Genomic DNA, 21,273 nt, shown 5'->3' with positions numbered 1-21,273 from the left:
ACATACAGGGTTTCTTGACTAAGACTATATGTCAAAATTACCATATGTTTGACATCCAATAGCCGATGATAAATATATCAGTGTGCTCTTGTGGTGTCATTAAACCAAAAACAACCAAAAAACACACACAAAAAACACACAACAACAACAACAACCAATAACCGTCGGCTTGATGATTTATCGAATAGGACATTATACAATGTAACAGAAATTTTCAAAGTTCTTAGTTATGTCAATTTTTGTGTTGATTATGTTTAGTTAAAGTGTACTGATTACAAAAATGTCACTACTTCTTCTATAGTGTTAGTTTTAGTCACAGAATCTCACTTTCACTATTTTTAGGAAATGTTTTACGAATTTATGAGATTTCTCGCTCCAAAGACATATACAGAACACTATATTGATGGATTTGTAATGGCATTTATTAACACAAATATTACATAGATATTCTGCATGTTCTACTATATAGGTATAAATCAACAACAAAGATTACAAATCACAAATGAACAGTTTGATGAGTCATCACGTATTAACCCCCACAGATAGTCACCCATCATGTTGCAGTCCCATTTCCCTTGATCTCTTTTTTCCATAGTTGATATATCTTGGTGAAATCTTTCGCCGTGTTCTTCACTAATGTCACCCATATTTTCACTGAAGAAATTTAGGTGAGAATGGAGGAAATGCAATTTCATAGCCATCCGGCATCCAAGCTTTTTGATGTCATTTTTTCTTCAAATTCTTGTGAATGAAGCATCTTTCGAACATCTGGTCCGGGGAAAATACCACCTTCGATTTTTGCTTTTGACAATGTGGAAACATGTTGGAAATGTATTTGAAAGCTTTGCCTTCTTTGTTAAGTGCTTTCACAAACTGTTTGACAAGACCAAGTTTGATATGCAGTGGATGGATAAGGACTTTCTCTGATTCTACCAAGGGCTGGTACTTCACATTCTGTGTGCCTGAAATAAAGTGTTCTCTTTGAGGCCAGTGTCTTTTGCGGTAGTGTTGAGATGTAGCACAGCTGTCCCACAGGTATAGCCTCCTTGGTGTCCTTTTAAGAAGATAATCATTTTGAAATCGCCACAGACCTGCCATTTGTACCTTACATTTACATTTTCGTAGTTTTCCTTTATATGCACAGAGTGCCCAATTGGTATTGATGGATGCTGATTTCCATTGTGCAGAAGAATACATTTGAGACTTCGGGAGGAAATGTCTATGAAGAAATGCCAATCATTTGGTTCATGACCAATACCCAGTTCTTGAAACAAGTTCTCAATGTCATTGCAGAAACATAAATCATCTTTCACCGTAAAAATATTTTGAGAACCTTTCATGTCTTTTCCTAGCAGCTGTTGATCGACAGCTGTTCTCCAAAAGGTTGCACTCCATCAGTCTTGATGTTAGAAGCTCTGCATTAGACTTCGTCAGCCCGAGATTTCGAATCAAATCATCCAGTTCCTGCTGGTGGTTGCTTCTTTTCTTCGTTAGTATGACCAACATAAAATTCTTCAGATTCAGATTCAAAATGTTCACCTTCACTCTCCAAATCTTTAGCAGGCAGACAGTTCTTCAGAGTGTGGAACTGGAGCAATAGATGATGGAATATCTGGATATGTGATATCATGTCGATTTTTCGTTTTCTTGAATCTTGAAATATCCACCATACAGAAGTAGCAGTCATTCACATGGTTCTGTGGTTCTCGCCATATTCGGGGTATGGCAAAGGGCATTGAGGGGCGGTCACCTCGCATCCATCCCTCCACATTCGATCGACATGTACCACAAATTACGTGTGGAGCCCATGATTTGTCTTGATCCCCAATGTTCATCCAAAAGTATAATTCATAAGCTTGTGCAAATTTCGTAGATACTTTGATTCCATGTTTTACCTGCCTTGGGCTAATATAGAATCCACAAACGTAACAAAATGAATCGCTATAATGTAAGCAGCTTCGCGATGAAGACATTGCGCACCTGAAAAATACTAATTTGACCTATGCACGTCTAGGCTTATATATACACCATCTGGGGAGGGGGGGGGGGGGGGGCAGCATTAGGACATTCTAAAAAGCACTGGAACATTCTAGACAACACTGGAACATTCTAGAAAGTACTGGAACATTCTAAAAAGAACTAAAACATAGTAGCCATTGGAAGATTCTAGAAAGTACCAAAATATTCTAGAAAGCATCAGCTCCCAAAAGGTACTGGAATATTCGGTGCTTGGAATTTCAAGAATGTGGAATATTTTTCTAAAACCTGACATATAGTACAAGTTAATGCCAATTGTATGCTTAATCTAGCAAAACTGAATGTAAAATGCAAAAATATCAACATAACCTTTAGTTAGGTGATTTATCGAATAGGATATTATTGAATAAAGTGTAAAACTAACACTGTCCTTTAGGTTGGTGATTTATCGAATATGACATTATTCAATAAAGTGTAAAACTCGCACTAACCTTTACTTTGACATGATTTATCGAACAGGATTAAATGAAGTGTAAAACTAGCATTCACCTGCGGTTTGGTGATTTATCTCATAGGACTTTATTCCATGAAGTGTAAAATGTTTTTCTTTTGTTTTTTCTTCTTCTTCTTCGGTTTCAGATGGATCTTTAGTCACACAATCGAGATCTTTCATTGGTCTGTTTAAAAGTCCAATCGTCTGCATCGCTTGTTGGTGTCAGCTTTGTTTTGCTATGAGGTTATCTGTCGTCGAAACCACATACGCCGTTTATATTGAAAAGGTAAGAAGATCGTACTGATTTTGCACTTTCTAATGTTTTTATTTTTATTTTTTATGTTCAAGTGTTGCCCTTGGACGCATTACCCTAATGGCCGCTTAATAATCACTGTGGAAGAGTTGTGATCACTGGTCATTCCTTTTGACATTCAGTGGTAGGAACTGAAGGTATCAACATTCATTTGCATTTTCTGCTTGATATCAATAAAATATATTCTTCTTCCATTATTTTCCTTTCAGGCATTTGGGTTTTCACCTTTGTGGATTGGACTTTTGTACCTCGCTCCTGTTTCGTCGTTTGCCATCATAGCACCCGTATGTGCCTGGATAGTGGATAAAAAGGTATTTTTATTATCTATTATCATAGGCAAAGTGTCATATTTCTATAGTGGGTTGTTGTTAGGGTTTTTTAATAATATTTGTGATATTTCGCCAAACGTAAACGATTCCATACATACATTTTGAAAGTGTTGGAAAATATGAAGATTGTTTATCTGGTGGCACTGGGCTTAAATTGTGATTCTGAAAGAAACCTTGGTTGAAAATAGGATGTACACAGAAAATACATTTGTATTACATTTTCTGGCCGAATCAGTAGTGCTTTTCTTTATTTGTTTTCTAGCTAATTTAATCAAGAACAGTTGATATAATAATGTGTGCTAAACATGCCCACATAACAGGGATGTAGATCAGTGGTAAAACCCAGAGGGGGCGGGACACAGCCCAGTGGTAAAGCACTCGCTTGATGCGCTGTCGATCTGGGATCGATCCCCGTCAGTGGATCCATTGGGTTATTTGTCGTTCCAGCCAGTGCACCACGACTGGTATATCAAAGGCGGTGGCATGTGCTATCTTGTCTGTGGGATGGTGCATATAAAAGATCCCTTGCTGCATTAGGAAAAATGTAGCGGATTTCCTCTGTTGACTTCTAATCAGAATTGCCAAATGTTTGACATCCAATAGCCGATGATTAATTAATCAATGTGCTCTAGTGGTGTCGTTAAAAAAAAAAAACACAGGCGAATACAAGAGGGGACCAGGATATTCATGTGCCCCTTTTTTTTCCTTTTTTTTTTCTTCCATTCGTATGCTCCTTTGACGAGGTGGTCCATGTGCCCTATTCCTATTACCACGCCACAAATATTTGCTGGATCCACCCCTGATAGCCATACCGGTATAGTGAAAAGATTTCCTTCAAACTTATAATGATGCGTGATCGGTCTGGGATCGATCCTCGCCACTCACAGATAGTTAAAGAAAAAAACCTCTGTCACCTGTGCTATTCTTTCCGATTAGCAGCAAGGGATCTTTTTGTGAATCATCACACAGACAGGATAGTACATACCACGGCCTTTGTTATACTAGCTGTGAAAAGTACTGGCTGAAACGAGAAATAGCCCAATGGGCCCACCGAATGGAATCGATCCCAATACCGACCGTGCGAGCGCTTTACCAACTGGGCTAATTACGCGTCCCGACCCCACTTATTAGTGAATCATAGCTGAATTCACCATAACCTCTTTTAGAATCAGTCTTCTGCAGAGATACGTTTTTAAATGAGTTAATGGAAGGTTCATCATCTGATGGCTGTAATTATCACATATCTAGATTAACTCATATTATAAATCAATTTTCTCAAAAGTATCTTTACTATTATTTGGCTGTTATTTCTATGGACATCAAGCTGTATCTCTTTGTAGTTTAAAGCATTTCAGCAATGGATTTTTTATTTAATAATTTATGCACAAACGCATAAAAATGTGTGCCAGTAAACATACAAAACCAAAGTCCAGTATTATCAATAATTAAGGCGCAAATTCCATTTATCCGTACTCGGTCTGCGTACACGTGTACACAATTAATAATGCACTGATACGCACACGCGTATCAGACGCATCGATGTAACCTACTCAACCTATTTACGTCGAAAGTTATTCCTACGGATTACGTTTTGCAGACTAGTACATATGGTAATACTACAGTTTACGGACATTTCATTTCATCTTATTTTCGTGCTTATATCCAATTAAGGTTCAAACACGCTGTCCTGGGCAGACACCACGGCTATCTGGACTGTCTGTCCAGGACAGTGGGTTAGTTGTTAGTGGTTAGTGAGAGAGAAGAGGGTATAATGGTCTTACACCTACACACTGAGTCGTTAAAACTCGCTCTGGGTGGGAGTCGGTACCGGGCTGCGAACCCAGTATCCACTGTCCGATAGCTTAACTACGATACCACCGAGGTCAGTGCTTACGGACAAATGGAATTTGCGCCTAACGGACGTATTTGAGCACACGTGTATTTTTGTTAACAGGGCTATTGCACATTGTTCCTGGCCGTTGTCCCATTTGTAGCTGCCATTACTTTGATGTTATGGGGGCCAAGCCCACTACTAAAACCATTAAAACCGTGAGTGTAATAACTTTTTTTTATCCCTCTGCCCCTTTCCGTTTACTCCTTTGAATTCCATCTCAGTTCTCCCCGATCTGTCAACTCCTATCTTTCAACATCTTTCGCTGTCTATCTCCACATCTCAGTTCTTGTTTCTCCAATCGCGAGAGGTGCTTGTCTCTTGTGGCTATCTATGCCACACACCTGTCATTCCCCCATCAGCTTTTAGCTGTGGGCTTAGTCTGAATACTTCGGAGTGTTCAGTAGTTTCTTCTGGCATTGTTAAGAGGCACTTGCAACCACCTACTAGTGTAACAATTATTTAACATTTTTATAAAAAATACTCATATCAACAACTGGTCAAAGGTCGTGGTATGTGCTTTCCTGTCTGTGGGAAAGTGCATATAAAAGACCCCTTTCTGCATTAGGAAAAATGTAACGGGTTTGCTCTGATGACTACCAAATGCTTCACATCCAATAGCTGATGATTAATTAATCAATGTGCTCTAGTGGTGTCGTTAAACAAAATAAAACTTTAACATGTACTAACATACGCATATACCTATCCATAAACATGTGTTTACATACGTGCACACACATACTAGCATACATACATGTATGGGTTTTTTTAATAAAAATAAAAAATGGTACCTCAAATGTGTCATAGGCATTAGACCAAAAGACACAACAATGACTGTTATTCAGCATAACTGAGGTTAGTCGGTCACCTGTTATAAAATTTAAAAATTTCACAATCGGCTGGGGCTGAAAATGTGAACTGTAACGGTCCTACGTTGTACGTGTTGCAATTAATAGTTATGGTCCAGGAAGTAGATAAACTTGTATAAATGGTCCTAAAATGAATTGTACGTAGTGGGATGACTTGGTATTTACCACTTACGAATATCTACTTCGAGGCACTACATTGCCGCATTACGTGTTTGTCGATGTGGGTGGGGTGGGGGGGGGGGGGGGGAGACGTAGCCCAGTGGCAAAGTGATCGCTTGATGCGCGGTCGGTCTGGGATCGATCCCCGTCAGTGGGCCCATTGGGCTATTTTTCGCTCCAGCCAGTGCATCACGACTAGTACATTAACGGCCGTGGTATGTGCTATCCTGTCTATGAGATGGTGTATATAGAAGATCCCTTGCTCCTAATAGAAAAGAGTAGCCCATGAAGTGGCGACAGCAGATTTTCTCCCTCAATATCTGTGTGGTCCTTAAACATATGTCCGACGCCATATAACCGTAAATACAATGTGTTGAGTGCGTCGTTAAACAAAACATTTCTTTCCTTGTTTGTCGATGTGTGCAGTCAAAAGATAACAACGAGCTGATACTGTATTACAGTAGGCCTAGATATATTAGTACTACGAATTCTTATGTCTGGTTACATCGTCGGTATTAATAATACATACGTACATACACACACACACACACACACACACACACACACACACACACATAATATATATATATATATATATATATATATATATATATATATATATATATACTCTTCAAAAAAAGAAACCCATAGAGCATATTTTTCATAACATTAATTTTGAAATAACACAATAGTGAATGTTTTAATATTATCTTATTCTATAGCTAGTGGATATGATATCATGCAATTCTGAAGCTGACAAAACGCATGATTTGAGATTAGCACGTGCAAATATGTTTTTCACAATATCCATAATAATGGTTGCAGAGCTCACATTTATCACGTACAAATCATGCACGTACAGCACAGCACGTGCACTACCCCTTGACAGAAAATTGAGATACATTCACACACGCATTATCGATCGTGTCGCTACGTAACGTTGAAATTATGCCCAGGCTGACAGAACCACAACGTAACAACGCAATTGCCGGATGGAAGCCGGGGAATCGCAATCAACAGTTGCACGTCTTTTCAACACATCTCAGAGTACAATATCTAGGCTTTGGCACCGTTATCAGCAAACTGGAGTGTCACGTGACCGCCCCAGATCCGGTCGTCCCAGAGTTACCACACCGGCGCAAGACAGATACATACGTCTACGACATTTACGTGACAGATTCCTAACTGCTTCATCATCAACTTCTGCCATACCTGGGATGCGAAGAATTTCGGACCAGACCGTAAGAAACCGTTTACGTGAAGCCAATATCCTAGCTAGAAGACCAGCTAGACGGATAATTTTAACCGCGCAACATAGGCGTCTACGGCTTACATGGTGCAGACGTTGTCTGATATGGCGTCGACAGCAGTGGCGAAGAGTGGCTTTCAGCGACGAGTCGCGTTTTTTGCTTCAACGCGCCGAAGGCAGAGCTAGAGTTTACCGACGACGTAACGAGCGTTATGCCAATAATTGTGTGCGGCAGGTGGACAGATATGGAGGGGGAAATGTTATGGTATGGGCGGCCATAACTTACACTGGCAGAACAGACCTTGTACATGTCCCAGGTCATCTAACAGCCCAACGTTACTGCAACGAAATTCTCCAGCGTCACGCCATACATTTCATCAACGCAGAAAATGTCATCTTCCAGCACGACAATACACGACCACATAGCGCTCGTATAACAACATACTTCCTGAATCAACACAATGTCGGAGTGATGACATGGCCTTCAAGATCACCTGATCTTAACCCCATCGAGCACCTGTGGGATGAACTAGATCGACGTTTACGGCAACGTAACCCTGCGCCACAAACGCTACCCCAGCTGCTCCAGGCTTTGCAACAAACATGGGCTACAATTCCCCAGCCTGTGATTCAAGCATTATTTGATTCCATGCGTAGGAGGTGCCAAGCCGTCATTGCTGCTCATGGGGCTCATACTCGATATTAGTGTCCATGACCGTGACCTTGATACGGTGGCCTAATCCTGTTGATTTGATAGACGATTTCATTCCAAGTGATGATCTGATCATGTTTAACAAGTTTCAATTTTACTGCTCTGGTATTGAGCAAAGATATGATGCTATACATTTGCAATCCAATCCTAACATATACCAGTTATGCGTTTCTTTTTTTGAAGAGTACATATATATATATATATATATATTCATATATACATACATACATACATACATACATACATACATACATACATACATAATAATAATTAGTCCATAAGTTGAGATCCCAAATTTGACCACTTGGTACCATCCGAGGGCACCAAACTTACCATACGTTTTTGATAGATGTATGTATCTGAATCTCAAAACAACATGATGGACTGAGATATTGTATTGCAAACTGAGATATTGTATACTTACTTACTGCCCATTACGCCCTCTGGCGTTTAGGGCAGCGACGAAAGATATTGTATAATACTATATTATTTAATCTAAGATCGCCATAAAATTACCCAAAAGAGAATTTTCTACTTCCCGGGCCGACACCGAATTAATGTAGGCTAAAACAATTAATGTAGAATTTTGAATATGTTTTCGTGTACATTAATGTAAATTAAATATTAAATGGATGCTAAAAGGTCAAATTAAAGAACTGTAATGTCTACCCCGGTGAATAATTAAAATCATTTTAAGTTCATATAATTCTAACCGATTGTACAATCGATAGCTGATATGTGCACAACGATTATAATCGATGGTCGATGATGAATTTCAACACTAGGTATTATGCTAGTCTCAGACTGTCAACTGTCACCACAAAGTTGGCCAAACGTTGCGTTGTAATTTCCCCAACTCCCGACGGTGGGTGCACTCCGATTAACAACTAATGTGTTTTATGGTGAGAATCGAGCTGTAAGAGCGCTCAGACTAGCAACTGGACAGTCGTAGAAGTTGTGACTTGGTCAACTTTGTGCTGACAATTGGTAGCCTGACGCTAGCATTATAGGCATCATGTATGTGTATTTGTAGTTCCATAGTGATGAACTGTGTGTTTGGCGTGGTCAGTGGGGCTACACTGGGAAGTATGTACATATCGACAATCGGCTGTATCCTCATTGGTGTCAAGTAAGTATTTTTATGTCACTAACCTCACATTAGGTGTCATACTTATAGACTCGAGTTGTTTTTTCTTGGCCCAACCACAATCAAAAGCCGTGGTATGAGAACGTGCATATAGTTCATATAACGTGCTGCTTTATCGTTATGAGTACGCTATGTCTCGGTAGCGGGTTCCCCCCCCCCCCCCTCTCTCTCTCTCTCTCTCTCTCTCTCTCTCTCTCTCTCTCTCTCTCTCTCTCTCTCTCTCTCTCTCTCTCTGATGAGCGCTCGGTCTAGGGTTGATCCCCGTCGGTGGATCCCCATTGGGATATTTCTCGTACCAGCCAGTACATCACGACTGATATATCAAAGGCCGTGGTATGTGGTATCCTGTCTGTGGGGTGGTGCTTATAATAGAACCCTTGCTATTAATGGAAAAATGCGGCGGGTTCCTCTCTAAAACGATATGTCAAAATTACCAAATGTTTGATCTTGGGTAGCCGATGAATAATAATCAATGTGCTATAGTGGTGCCGTTAAAGAAATCAAACTTTAACTTTTATCTGACTGGTCCGCCCCCTTTCATTGTGTTTAATAGTTACTCCCTTATTCCAGTGGTGGGATGTATATCAGTGATAAAGCGCTCGCCTGAGGTGCGATGAGTCTCTGGGTCGATAGTCATCGATGGATTCGAATTATTTCTCCCTCCCCGTTTAGTGACATCAAATGCCGTGGTATGCACTGTCCTCTCTATTTTTGGAAAATAGTGCCGAGGAGTCTTTAAATAGAGAGACAAAGAGGGACGGGAGAAAGAGAGGGGCGAGCGAGTGTGTGTGTGTGTGTGTGTGTGTGTGTGTGTGTGTGTGTGTGTGTGTGTGTGTGTGTGAGAGAGAGAGACAGAGAGAGAGACAGACAGACTGTGTGTGCGCGCGCGCGTGTGTGTGTGTGTGTGAGAGAGAGAGAGAGAGAGTGAGAGACAGACAGACAGACAGACATACAGACAGAGAGAGGATGAGAGAGAGAAAGAGAGAGACAGAGAGACAGTCAGAGAGAGAGAGAGAGAGAGAGAGAGAGAGAGAGAGAGAGAGAGAGAGAGAGAGAGAGAGAGAGACAGACAGACAGACAGACAGACAGACTACTCATTTCGTCAGTAATGTTTCTTCTTCTCCAGAGAACTGGGTTACGACGACAGTCTCGACACTCATGGGTTGGTATCATCCTGCTACATCACGTTTACAACTGCTGGGTAAGTAAATTATGGCAGCTAAAAAGAACCCACCTCGATCGACTACATCACGTCCTTTATTTCCAAAGAATCATTACGTTATCGCCATTTACATTGGAATTATCATCCATAACACAGACGTCGGAGCGGTGGAGGGGGTGTGCCGTCCCCTAACTCTAAATAGTATATAGCAACCCCCCCCCCCCCCGTCCCCATTTTTGCAACATTGCTAGCAATGAGAATTACTCTGATGTAATGCAACCTTTAAACAGGCGTTCTTATTAAAGTCGCAGACCCTAGTTTCAACTTCTGAAAAAAGACACTAAATTTGATTAATCTACAAACCTGTAAGTCATCTGTATAAAATTACAATAAAGTGAAACAAGAGTATATGACGTTTAAGGGGGGGGGGGGGGGGGGGGGGGGGGGGGGGGGATACATTAAACCTCGTCTCCATAACCTTTACTTCTCAGAGGTACGTGCGTTTTTAGAATTATGGAAAATGCATTTCGCCATATTACAAACACCAGGATGACCATAAACACTCGGATGTACAGAAATTAGTAATTTAAACAATAAAATGAAAGTAATATCTGATTATAGTTGTTGCCCTACAGGCCGCTATTTCCATATACTTACCATTTGTGACACCCAATAGCCGATATGTGTTTTTGTGCTGGGGTGTCGTTAAACAAACATGTATTCATTCATTCCCTGCAGGCCGCGGGGACACTATGGCTAAGTCATGTGCTAGTTGTTAGTGGGTAGTGGCATCGCGATAACGATTCTAACCCAGAGTAAATTTTAAAGGTGCATTTTGAAATCTGCAAGTGTAACATATCGCCATATGTACACGCATTTGTGATACACAACTACAGATAATTGATCTTACAAATAATGTTTGCAATATTTAAATTAATTAGAACTATCAAAATTGTAATATGCTGCCACTCAGTGTAAACAGTGGTTTCCTCAAAAATCCTTGACGAAAAGGAATCTTAATTCCATATCAATTAAAATAGCCAGTTCTTTGTTTCTTGTTTTTTAGGGGGGTTCTTCTTTTGTTTTTCTTTTTTTAATTCTTTTTTCTTGTTTTTTAGGGGGGTGGGGGGGGGGGGTGTCAATATGGAGATGTAATGCAGATTCAGACTGTGACGTCAGGTTAACGTGTTGGTAACCGTTATTTCATTTTGCAGTAATATATACATTTTAAAATAACAACAAATGAAAGTATTTAGATGTAATTTTCTCTGGGCATGAAACTCACGGTTATATGTTTACATTTCACAAATTTGAAGCTTGTTTAATGGATCAAGGGAGACTATTCCGACTTCCCTAGCACTAACGACTAATTATTAAACTGTTTCGGACAGATTTCTCAGATAGCTTGTGTCCAGGACAGCGGCCCTGAACTTCCAACTGGATATAAGTACGTAATACAGCTAAATAAAATAAATGAAAGGTGTTGTCGTTGCAGTTTTTTCTCGGGTGCAGTATTTGGAGGAGTGATGACACAGCATGCTGGGTTTGAGTGGTCTCTCACCGTCATTGCAGGATTATACGTTACCTGTGTGAGTTTTTAGAGACAGCAAGTTTATAGTGCATTGCAGGATTATACGTTACTTGTGTGAGTTTTTAGAGACAGCAAGTTTGTAGTGCATTGCAGGATTATACGTTACTCGTGTGAGTTTTTAGAGACAACAAGTTTGTAGTGCATTGCAGGATTATACGTTACTCGTGTGAGTTTTTAGAGACAACAAGTTTGTAGTGCATTGCAGGATTATACGTTACTTGTGTGAGTTTTTAGAGACAGCAAGTTTATAGTGCATTGCAGGATTATACGTTACTCGTGTGAGTTTTTAGAGACAGCAAGTTTATAGTGCATTGCAGGATTATACGTTACTTGTGTGAGTTTTTAGAGACAGCAAGTTTGTAGTGCATTGCAGGATTATACGATAATTGTGTGAGTTTTTAGAGACAGCAAGTTTGTAGTGCATTGCAGGATTATACGTTACTTGTGTGAGTTTTTAGAGACAGCAAGTTTATAGTGCATTGAATGATTATACGTCAATTGTGTGAGTGTTTAGAGATAGCATGCTTAATATATTAGAGTGCATTGAATGGTTATAGGTTACTTGTGTGAGTTTTTAATAACATATAGATTAGAGTGGCGGCAAGGTTCAGACAAATACACCTGTCATTCCAGGAGTATACATCACTTGTGTGAGTTTTTAGTGACAGCATGTTTATACATCATTCTAGCCAGCAGGTTTTTATATTTACACACACACACACACACACATGCGCACACACATGCTCTGTCTGTCTCTCTGTCTCTGTCTCTCTGTCTCTCTGTCTCTGTCTGTCTCTCTCTCTCTCTCTCTCTCTCTCTCTCTCTCTATATATATATATATATATATATATATATATATATATATATATATATATATATCTGTGGTCCCTAACCATATGTCCGACGCCATATAACCGTCAATAAAATGTGTTGAGTGCGTCGTTAAATAAACCATTTCTTTCCTTCCTTCCTTCCTTCCTTCCTTCTTTGACCTGGAGTGTTGTTAAAATTAAATTTGTTCATTCATTTATATGTTTCATTCTTGTTGCAGGGAACGTTAGCACTCGGCCTGCTGCTATACAGATACATGAAGGATGTGACATCTAAGAAAAACGAAGACTCGCCTGACATCCTATTATTGACAAAATAAACTGCCCTGGTTTCCGTCCAATCTTTAACACGCCGGCGACCGACGCAGAACAAAACCGAACAAAGAAAATGTTACGGCTAGGGTCACACTATGAACGAGCTAATCTCGTATCTGTAGGCTAACGTTGCTAAATGTCATATCCACGCCCTTTATGTGACCACACTATGGATGCGACAAAAATGTAAATACAATCCATACCTGACAACATGAAACCCGATAGCTAAGTTTGACCGATAATTGACGTATACTGGTTATTTCATTTCGTTGAAATAACTAATGGTGAACTTTCACCAGTTCAGTATACGCATGGTATCTCATTCATTTCAAATTTATATCCAACGAAGGTTTACGCACCCTATCATGGGCACACTCCTCAGCTATAGGAGATGTAAGATGGTGGATTTTTTCTATACATGGCTTAGAAATTGATATAATTTTTACATCACATTTCTGCAGTGTTGACTACTTTTTCTTTGCTTTACTGTGTCTTGTTCACTTTTTCAAACTCTTTCCACTTCTTGTCCCAGGAAAATAATCCCTAACTACATACTTTATTAATATATTTAAAATATATGCATTTAAAACAAAGTTAGGTGAACATTAGTAGGTATTGCTATATCTCAAATAGTTTCAGAACCCCCAGTTAGTTGAATAATGTATAGAAACCCTCAAATAGTTCAACACTATTTGAGGTTGAACTGTTTGAGGCTTTTAAGTACCACGTGACAGCAAAGGTTCAACAATAACAACACATTCATGCACAAAATAGTTTTTTGTTTTAATTTCCCCATTAAAATTTGAATGAAAGTGTGGTGCCGTCACTGAGTTCCGGACGAAAGTCGCGAGGTTGCTCAGATGTTTCTTCGTCATGAGATGTCAAAGTTGATGCTGAGGCCTTGGAGTGCTGCATATGTGGTGTTTTCCTCTGGATGATGCAATCCACTTTAGAAGCCATCTCTGCTGACGTTCTCTATTAAGACAACTAATAATAATAATAGTAGTAGTAGTAGTAGTAGTAGTAGTAGTAGTAGTAGTAGTAGTAGTAGTAGTAGTAGTAGTAGTATTACAGTGAAACTCCTCTGAACCGGACACCCTCGGTACCAAGTAAAATGTCCGGTGTTAAGAGGTATCCGGTTTAGAGAGGTTAAGTTCTCTACTGAATTTTAGAAAAAGGACAAATGTCCGGTTTTGAGGGAATTCCGGTTTACAGAGGGTCCGGTTTTGTAAGGTTTCACTGTATTATTATTATTATTATTATTATTATTGAGAAGAAGAAGAAGAATTTTTAAAAATAATATATAAATAAATAATTTTTAAAAACCTAAAAAAGAACAAAAATACAACTATAAAACAAACAAGCAAGCTGATCACACTAGTGTTTTAAATGTTCATAATTAGTTATCTATTTGCACAATATAACTACAGGGGAAGAACACAAAAAGGCCTCTTAGAACAGATGGCCGTTTATGATTTTATATAAGTTATTTCATTTGAATGAAAATGAGCAGGTTTAATAACCCGACAACCTGAAATGGATAAATAATAAGTGTATGTATTAACACAATTACCTTGCATGCCCGAATAGACACTGACTTGTGTCCCGTTCTCTCGGCTATCAGCTGCTCGTCTATACCAGACTGATACAGCCTAGTCGCAGTAGTCGCCCGGATGGAGTGGTTGGTGTAGTAGCCAGGTGAAACCTGCCGCTTTGCAGAGTCGGCTAATGGTCGAGCATAAGGGGTGAATCCCAATCGGAACATCCGCATACCAGCAGTCGGATGTTGGAAATCGAAGTGGTCTTAGATAGAAGTAATAACACTTTCCATTCTTAGGCCTGCAACATAGAATATAATACTGTCTTTAGACTACTTAATATGTTGGGCGTGTCCCCCCCCCCTCTCCCCCCCCCCCCCCCCCACAGACAACCGGCGCAATACCGTACGGAACATCCGCATACCAGCAGTCGGATGTTGGAAACCGAAGTGGTCTTAGATAGAAGGAATAACACTTTCCATTCTTAGGCCTGCAACATAGAATATAATACTGTCTTTGGACTACTTAATATGGTGGGCGTGTTCCCCCCCCCCCCCCCCCCCCCCCCCCCCCCACACACACACACAACAGGCGCAATACCGTACGGAACATCCGCATACCAGCAGTCGGATGTTGGACATCGAAGTGGTCTTAGATAGAAGGAATAACACTTCAGTTCCGTAGCCCACCCACCCCCCTTACCGGTGACCCTTTTCCAATATACCCACGGACCCCCTTCGTGCCTCACCATTAGCCTAAACGACCGCCCCCCCCCCCCCCCCCCCCCCCGGCTACGGGCCTGCACTTTCCATTCTTAGGCCTGCAACATAGAATATAGTACTGTCTTTGGACTACTTAATACGCCCCCCCCCCCCCCCCCCCCCACACACACACACATGGTCGATCATTAGTAGTACAAAAGGCCGAATCACGTAAGCCTTTCATTTGGCTTTCTGAGAGTGGGGTGCCGAAACGTAACGATTTACCGTTCAGTTCATTTTCAATGGCATTAGTTGCCTGCAATACCTCGTCATCAGAATTTATGGTATCCGTGTTGGCAAAACCAGTTTCATTCCTTTCATCGGCGCTGTTAGAATTACCTAATTCACGGTCGAAATTAACACTACTTAAACTTCCTAAATTGAAATTGTGCATTTCTCCCAAAGGTGAAAAAGGCACAATATCAAATTCTGGATCCAAATTCAATTCAGGTTAATTAGAGAAACTCTTCTGAGTTGAAAACAAATCATCATCGGTTTTTTTCGGTCAGGGTGGGACGTAGCTCAGTGGTACTGCGCTCGCTCGATGCGCGGTCTGTGTGGGATCGATCCCCGTCGGTGGGCCCATAGGGCTATTTCTCGTTCCTGCCAGTGCACCACGACTGGTATATCAAAGACTGGTATATCAAAGACCGTGTCTGTGGGATGGTGCATATAAACGATCCCTTGCTGCTAATCGAAAAAGAGTAGCCCATGAAGTGGCGACAGCGAGTTTCCTCTCTCAATATCTGTGTGGGCCTTAACCGCATGTCTGACGCCATATAGCCGTAAATAAAATGTGTTGAGTGCGTCGTTAAATAAAACATTTTTTTTTTTTTTTTTTTGTCATTTTCAATTCACCAACCTCACAAGCGTGCACAACTACACGTGTCTAATCCTAAAATAGTATTGCACGGTGGCTTTCGAGTGACGTAAATTTTTATCAGTTTCAGTCACCAGTAGGCTATGTAGTATTTGGGTGCACATTAGTTAGTAGGAGAATTTTGTGAGGGTACTTTGTTTTAAGTAGCATAATGGCCTCAATCTCACGATTAGTTGCGCTCGTGAATCTCTTTCCGGCCTAACGCCTCAAACGAGATTCACACGCGCAACTAATCGTGAGATTTCAGACATTATCCTATACTTACAGGCAGTCATATATGTGCATTATGCGTGTGTTTGCTAGCGCGTGCGCGTGTGTCTGTATAAACATGATAAGATGTATAGTTATATGTAGGTAAAATATTTTACTATTGATGTACATCATGTAGGTGTGTACATATATGATATTATATATAATTATATGTATGTCAAACATTTTACTACTGAGGTGTATGTTACTTTAAGTATTCATAACATATATGTACACAAACACACACACACACGCGGCGCGGGCGCGCGCGCACGCACACACGTATATTATATATAATATCATATGTGTACACACCTACATGATGTACATCAATAGTAACACATTTTAAATACATATAATTATGTAAATATATATGCACATGTTTATACATAAAAAAGTAGGGGAACTCTAATAAGAATTTACAATTGCCAAAAATGTAAGGTATATTAGCTGTGGGGAATGGTTATATGATAATAGTGAATTAATTGGGCAAACATTACAAACGGTAGTTCAGTATTACAGTAGGTTTTATGACCACCAAAGTTCTTGAAGGACGATTGGGGTGAGAAGTGAAATTTGAAAGCTGACGTTTTTTTATCAGTAAATCGCAAATGCAAACAATAAAAATGACTAAAAACAAAACAATAACAACTGTATGATCAACAGAATGAAAAGGATTGACAGAAATAATGTTCAACAGTGATTAATGGACCTTCCTGGAAATTGTCAAAATCGAAAATAACACCCTACGCACGTGTACGGGGCAACTGCGTGATGCATGTGCAAACTATGGAATGTGTTTCAGTGTGTTGATAAACAGACCTGGACGTTCTTTACTAGGATGTCTGTGGTCAAAACGTATGTTCGGTCTAATAGTTGATATTAACATTAATATTTCAGGTTCCCCTACTTTTTTTGGAAGAGTATATATATATATAACATTTAGTGAAATATCTTAAAATATCAGTGAAATAAAAGTGTTATCAGTCACTCAGTGACGATAACACATTTTATAATAACAATTTCACCGTTTCACTCTAAAATGTGTTATCGTCACTGTAGACAGTGTTATCTTCACTGTAAGAAAGTCGGAACTATTTTGCTGCTGGCATTTTAAAAATAATGGTAAATTGCCAAAAGTTATATAATAAATAGAAAACTTCATGTTTTCTTTGTCAAATATGATCTCGTGAAGTTTGCAATCAAAGCGCGACTCGTGAGATATAAAATTGTAAGTCCGTTGGCTTAGATCACTGCGCCATCGAAGCCGGTTATACGCACGATATATAAGCTGGCACTGCTGACGTAATGGTTGAGCTGTTAGTTTTATGGAAGTTTGTTTTGTTTAGCGACACCACTGGAGCACATTGATTAATTAATCATCTGCTATTGGATGTCAAACATTTGGTAATTCTGACTCGTAGTCATCAGAGGAAACCCGCTACATTTTTCCTAATGCAGCAAGGGATCTTTTATATGCACTTTCCCACAGGAAAGCACATACCACAGCATTTGACCAGTAGTGATGCACTGGATGGAACGAGAAAAAAAAAATCAGTTGAATGGATCCACTGAGGTGGTTCAATCCTGCGACGTAAGCACCTCAGGCGAGCGCTCAACCGACTGAGTTAAAACCTACCCCTAGTTTTATAGATGACAGATATTTGTTTGATGGGCGTTATGGGTAGGTGGGGTTTTTTTTACGAAACCAGTGCCACGTAATTATTGTACTGGTCGCTAATAAACATGTACATATGCAAAAGCTTGTAGACAATGGTAACCATTTTGACCTTGTCGTAGTTTTCTTTCTGTATAATTTTACGTAGTACTTATTTAACATATAATATATAAAATGTGTTTTCACATCCTGATAACCAGTGATTGTACCAACCTTTAAAAAGAGAAAAGAAAAGGAAACAGTAGGGAAATGGAAGGGAGAACGCCAAACTCTTAAACAGCTGTGAAGAAAATGAAACTGAGAAATGTATGTTTCAAGGGTTATTTGTATTATTTTTGTCCATACTGCAATTGTAATGAAATATTACCTATTTTAATAACATGTAGTAGTATATTAAACACATGATAAATATATATATATATATATATATATATATATATATATATATATATATATATATATATATATATATATATATATATACATATATATATATATATACATATATATATATATATATATATATATATATATATATATATATATATATATATATATATATATATATACATTAAATCCCGTTGGCTCGAACCCCGTCGGTGCTCGAGAAAGTGTTCGACCCATCGGGTAGTTCGACCGAGCCATTCGGTCAACATCGAACAATTCCGTAACATCAGCTGGTGATGATGATGATAACTAGTTTAACGTGCCCATATACCACTAGGGTTTTGAACACGCCCATCCCGAGTCCGACCTCCGATAAGATCGGTGGCCTGACTCGGGATGGGGGGGGGGGGGGGGGGGGGGCGGTGAAAATGGGCAGAATTTTGAAAATAGCAATTAGTAAAAAAGTTAATAGATTAAAGAAAAAAAAGAAAAAGGTTACAAGCCAAAAATAAAAAAGAATTGACTGCTCGGCCGAATATTTATATAATTTGGAGCATTTTAGAAGGACAGTCCAAAATTAAATAAGAGAAAGAAGAGAGGATCGGACTATTTAATAATATTACAAAAAAAGAAGTAACTTCGACATAAAATTTTGAACGCAGATCTAAACGTTTAAAGTCCGATCGATATGTCCACGCGAGTGGCCTCGTTAAGGCCGTTTGGGTGCACAGCTTAAAGGGACGAGATGGGTTGCATCCCGTCAAGAAAACCCCTAGATTGACAGTCGATAGACGTTGAAGGTGTAGTGCTGTGCTGAAATACAGATCTTGAGAAGCCGGATCCGTCTGAACGAGTAGAGTATCAGACTAGGGTATAGTCCAGTCGTCATGGGTTGGTATGGTGGTGCGGACGGGCCCGACTCCGGAGAATACGAGATGGTATCACTATAAAGCAATGTAAAGTCTAGAAAAAGAGTAGTAGGGGCCGACACCGCTTCCTATTTCTTCTTAGAGTGGGGCGGTCAATCTTCCAGTGCTGCTAGGACAGGCTCGGACATGTAGAGACAACCGCGAACAACCGTGGCGTTCTGCAGAATGGCCGTCATACCAGTCACGAAAAAACAAGTCAACATAGTCAGACGGAGAAATGACGTGGAGGCGAGGAATCTCGCTGAAAAAGAATCCAACCTGGTGGTGCAGACTGTGGAAACGAGAAGCGTTCCAGCGTTCAATCAGTTCCAATGGCCGCATACATCCCAGTAGAAAACTTCATTTCGCTGACAAAAACAACGAAATGAAGGACCCCCAAGTCGAGCACACGAAAGCACGTGCAGTGTGCACAAGCGAAACAAACACGTTTTACCGCGTGGAGCTCCAGACTGGGAATGCATCAGTTGGAAAGTTGAATTAGATACAAATTGTGTAATACATGTAAATGCACTGAAATCAAATAAATAAATGGCAAATGCTTAATCTGTATTTACATGAATTTATTACTAAACAATTTGAATATTTCAACAATAAAAAACGTAGCACTGTCCACTTTCCAGAAATGTAGTCGTTTTCAAAGTAACGCTTTATGCTGAGGCCCGTTTGTGCACTAATTGTTTGATTGGTATCACGGTTCATCTAACAGTTACAGTAACACTAGCCGTACTTGAAAAATCATTACCGACAGTCGCTTAACAACCAACATAAGTGTGGTGATGAAAGGATTGCATGGCTAGTGTTGCGATTCCTCGATTCATCTATGTCTGCGTCGTTAAATAAAACATTTCTTTCTTTCTTTCTATAGTTCGTTCCGCCTAAATAATTAATTCGAAGGTTATAATAACCAACTGCGCAAGCGCAGCAATTGTTAGTCCTGTTTGGTGGTTTACCATAAGGCCAAATAAAAAAAAGAGTTGGTGATAGTCCCCGCCCGTACCTGAAAAATACGCCCGCCCCTGAATTTTTTTTTTTATTATTTTGTTAAAAACTGTTAAAAATGCTTCGAAATAGCAGTAATTCAACTTTCGTAAGCATTGTAACGGGTTAAACCATCACCAGGTCCACCTGGTGGCCAGTGAAGGAGCTACAACATCCAGGCGCATGCGCTGTTGGCTGCTACTCTTGGTATCCAGGGTTTTATAAAGTTTTTCACAGAAAAAAACAAAACTCTGTCCCCCCCCCCCCCCCCCCACCCTGATTTGTGTTATCAAAAGGACGATCACCAACTCTTTTTTTTTTTTTTGCCTAATTGATATTTGATGGATCACCAGTTCGAGGGACATATAGCTATTAACATAGATGGGACCGACAATTTAGTTCGAGCGAAGGCGTATAGTCGACAATGGACGTGTTCGACCCTTCAGCAGTTAATATAAGGGTTTACCGAACAAAAAACTCGGGACTTCCTTTTTGGTTCGAGCATTGCGATGTCTTCGACCCTTCCGAGGTCGAGCCAACGAGATTCTACTGTATATATATATATATATATATATATATATATATATATATATGATACGTTCGTCATTCTGAATATTAAAATGTTAACAAAGATCAATTAAATCACAACTCAGCATCATCTGCAGTATACATTGTTTTACAATTTTTAATACCGATTCCAATTATACATTTGTACCATTTCCTTGGCAGAGAGAGAGAGAGAGAGAGAGAGAGAGAGAGAGAGAGAGAGAGAGAGAGAGAGAGAGAGAGAGAGAGAGAGAGAGAGAGAGAGAGAGAGAGAGAGAGAGAACACGTGT

The 21,273-nt window shown here is 39.7% G+C and overlaps 1 protein-coding gene across 1 annotated transcript in view; it reads left to right on the top strand.

The window, feature by feature from the left end:
• Positions 1–13,808, top strand: part of LOC121389841 (MFS-type transporter SLC18B1-like) — a 37,683-nt gene extending 23,875 nt beyond the window's left edge. Inside the window, exons 7-13 of the mRNA XM_041521493.1 lie at positions 2,617–2,756; positions 2,993–3,094; positions 5,067–5,161; positions 9,026–9,121; positions 10,266–10,340; positions 11,797–11,890; positions 12,944–13,808. Of these exons, the coding sequence (XP_041377427.1) occupies positions 2,617–2,756; positions 2,993–3,094; positions 5,067–5,161; positions 9,026–9,121; positions 10,266–10,340; positions 11,797–11,890; positions 12,944–13,042 (701 nt within the window). The 3' untranslated portion in view covers positions 13,043–13,808. The remainder of the gene's footprint in view (positions 1–2,616; positions 2,757–2,992; positions 3,095–5,066; positions 5,162–9,025; positions 9,122–10,265; positions 10,341–11,796; positions 11,891–12,943) is intronic.
• The last annotated feature ends 7,465 nt before the right edge of the window (positions 13,809–21,273 follow it).

Source organism: Gigantopelta aegis, chromosome 3 (assembly GCF_016097555.1).
Source record: "Gigantopelta aegis isolate Gae_Host chromosome 3, Gae_host_genome, whole genome shotgun sequence".
In the NCBI taxonomy this organism is placed as follows: Eukaryota; Metazoa; Mollusca; class Gastropoda; order Neomphalida; family Peltospiridae; genus Gigantopelta; species Gigantopelta aegis.
Note: the sequence above shows the minus strand (reverse complement) of the source record. Positions and strands in the feature narration are given on the sequence as shown.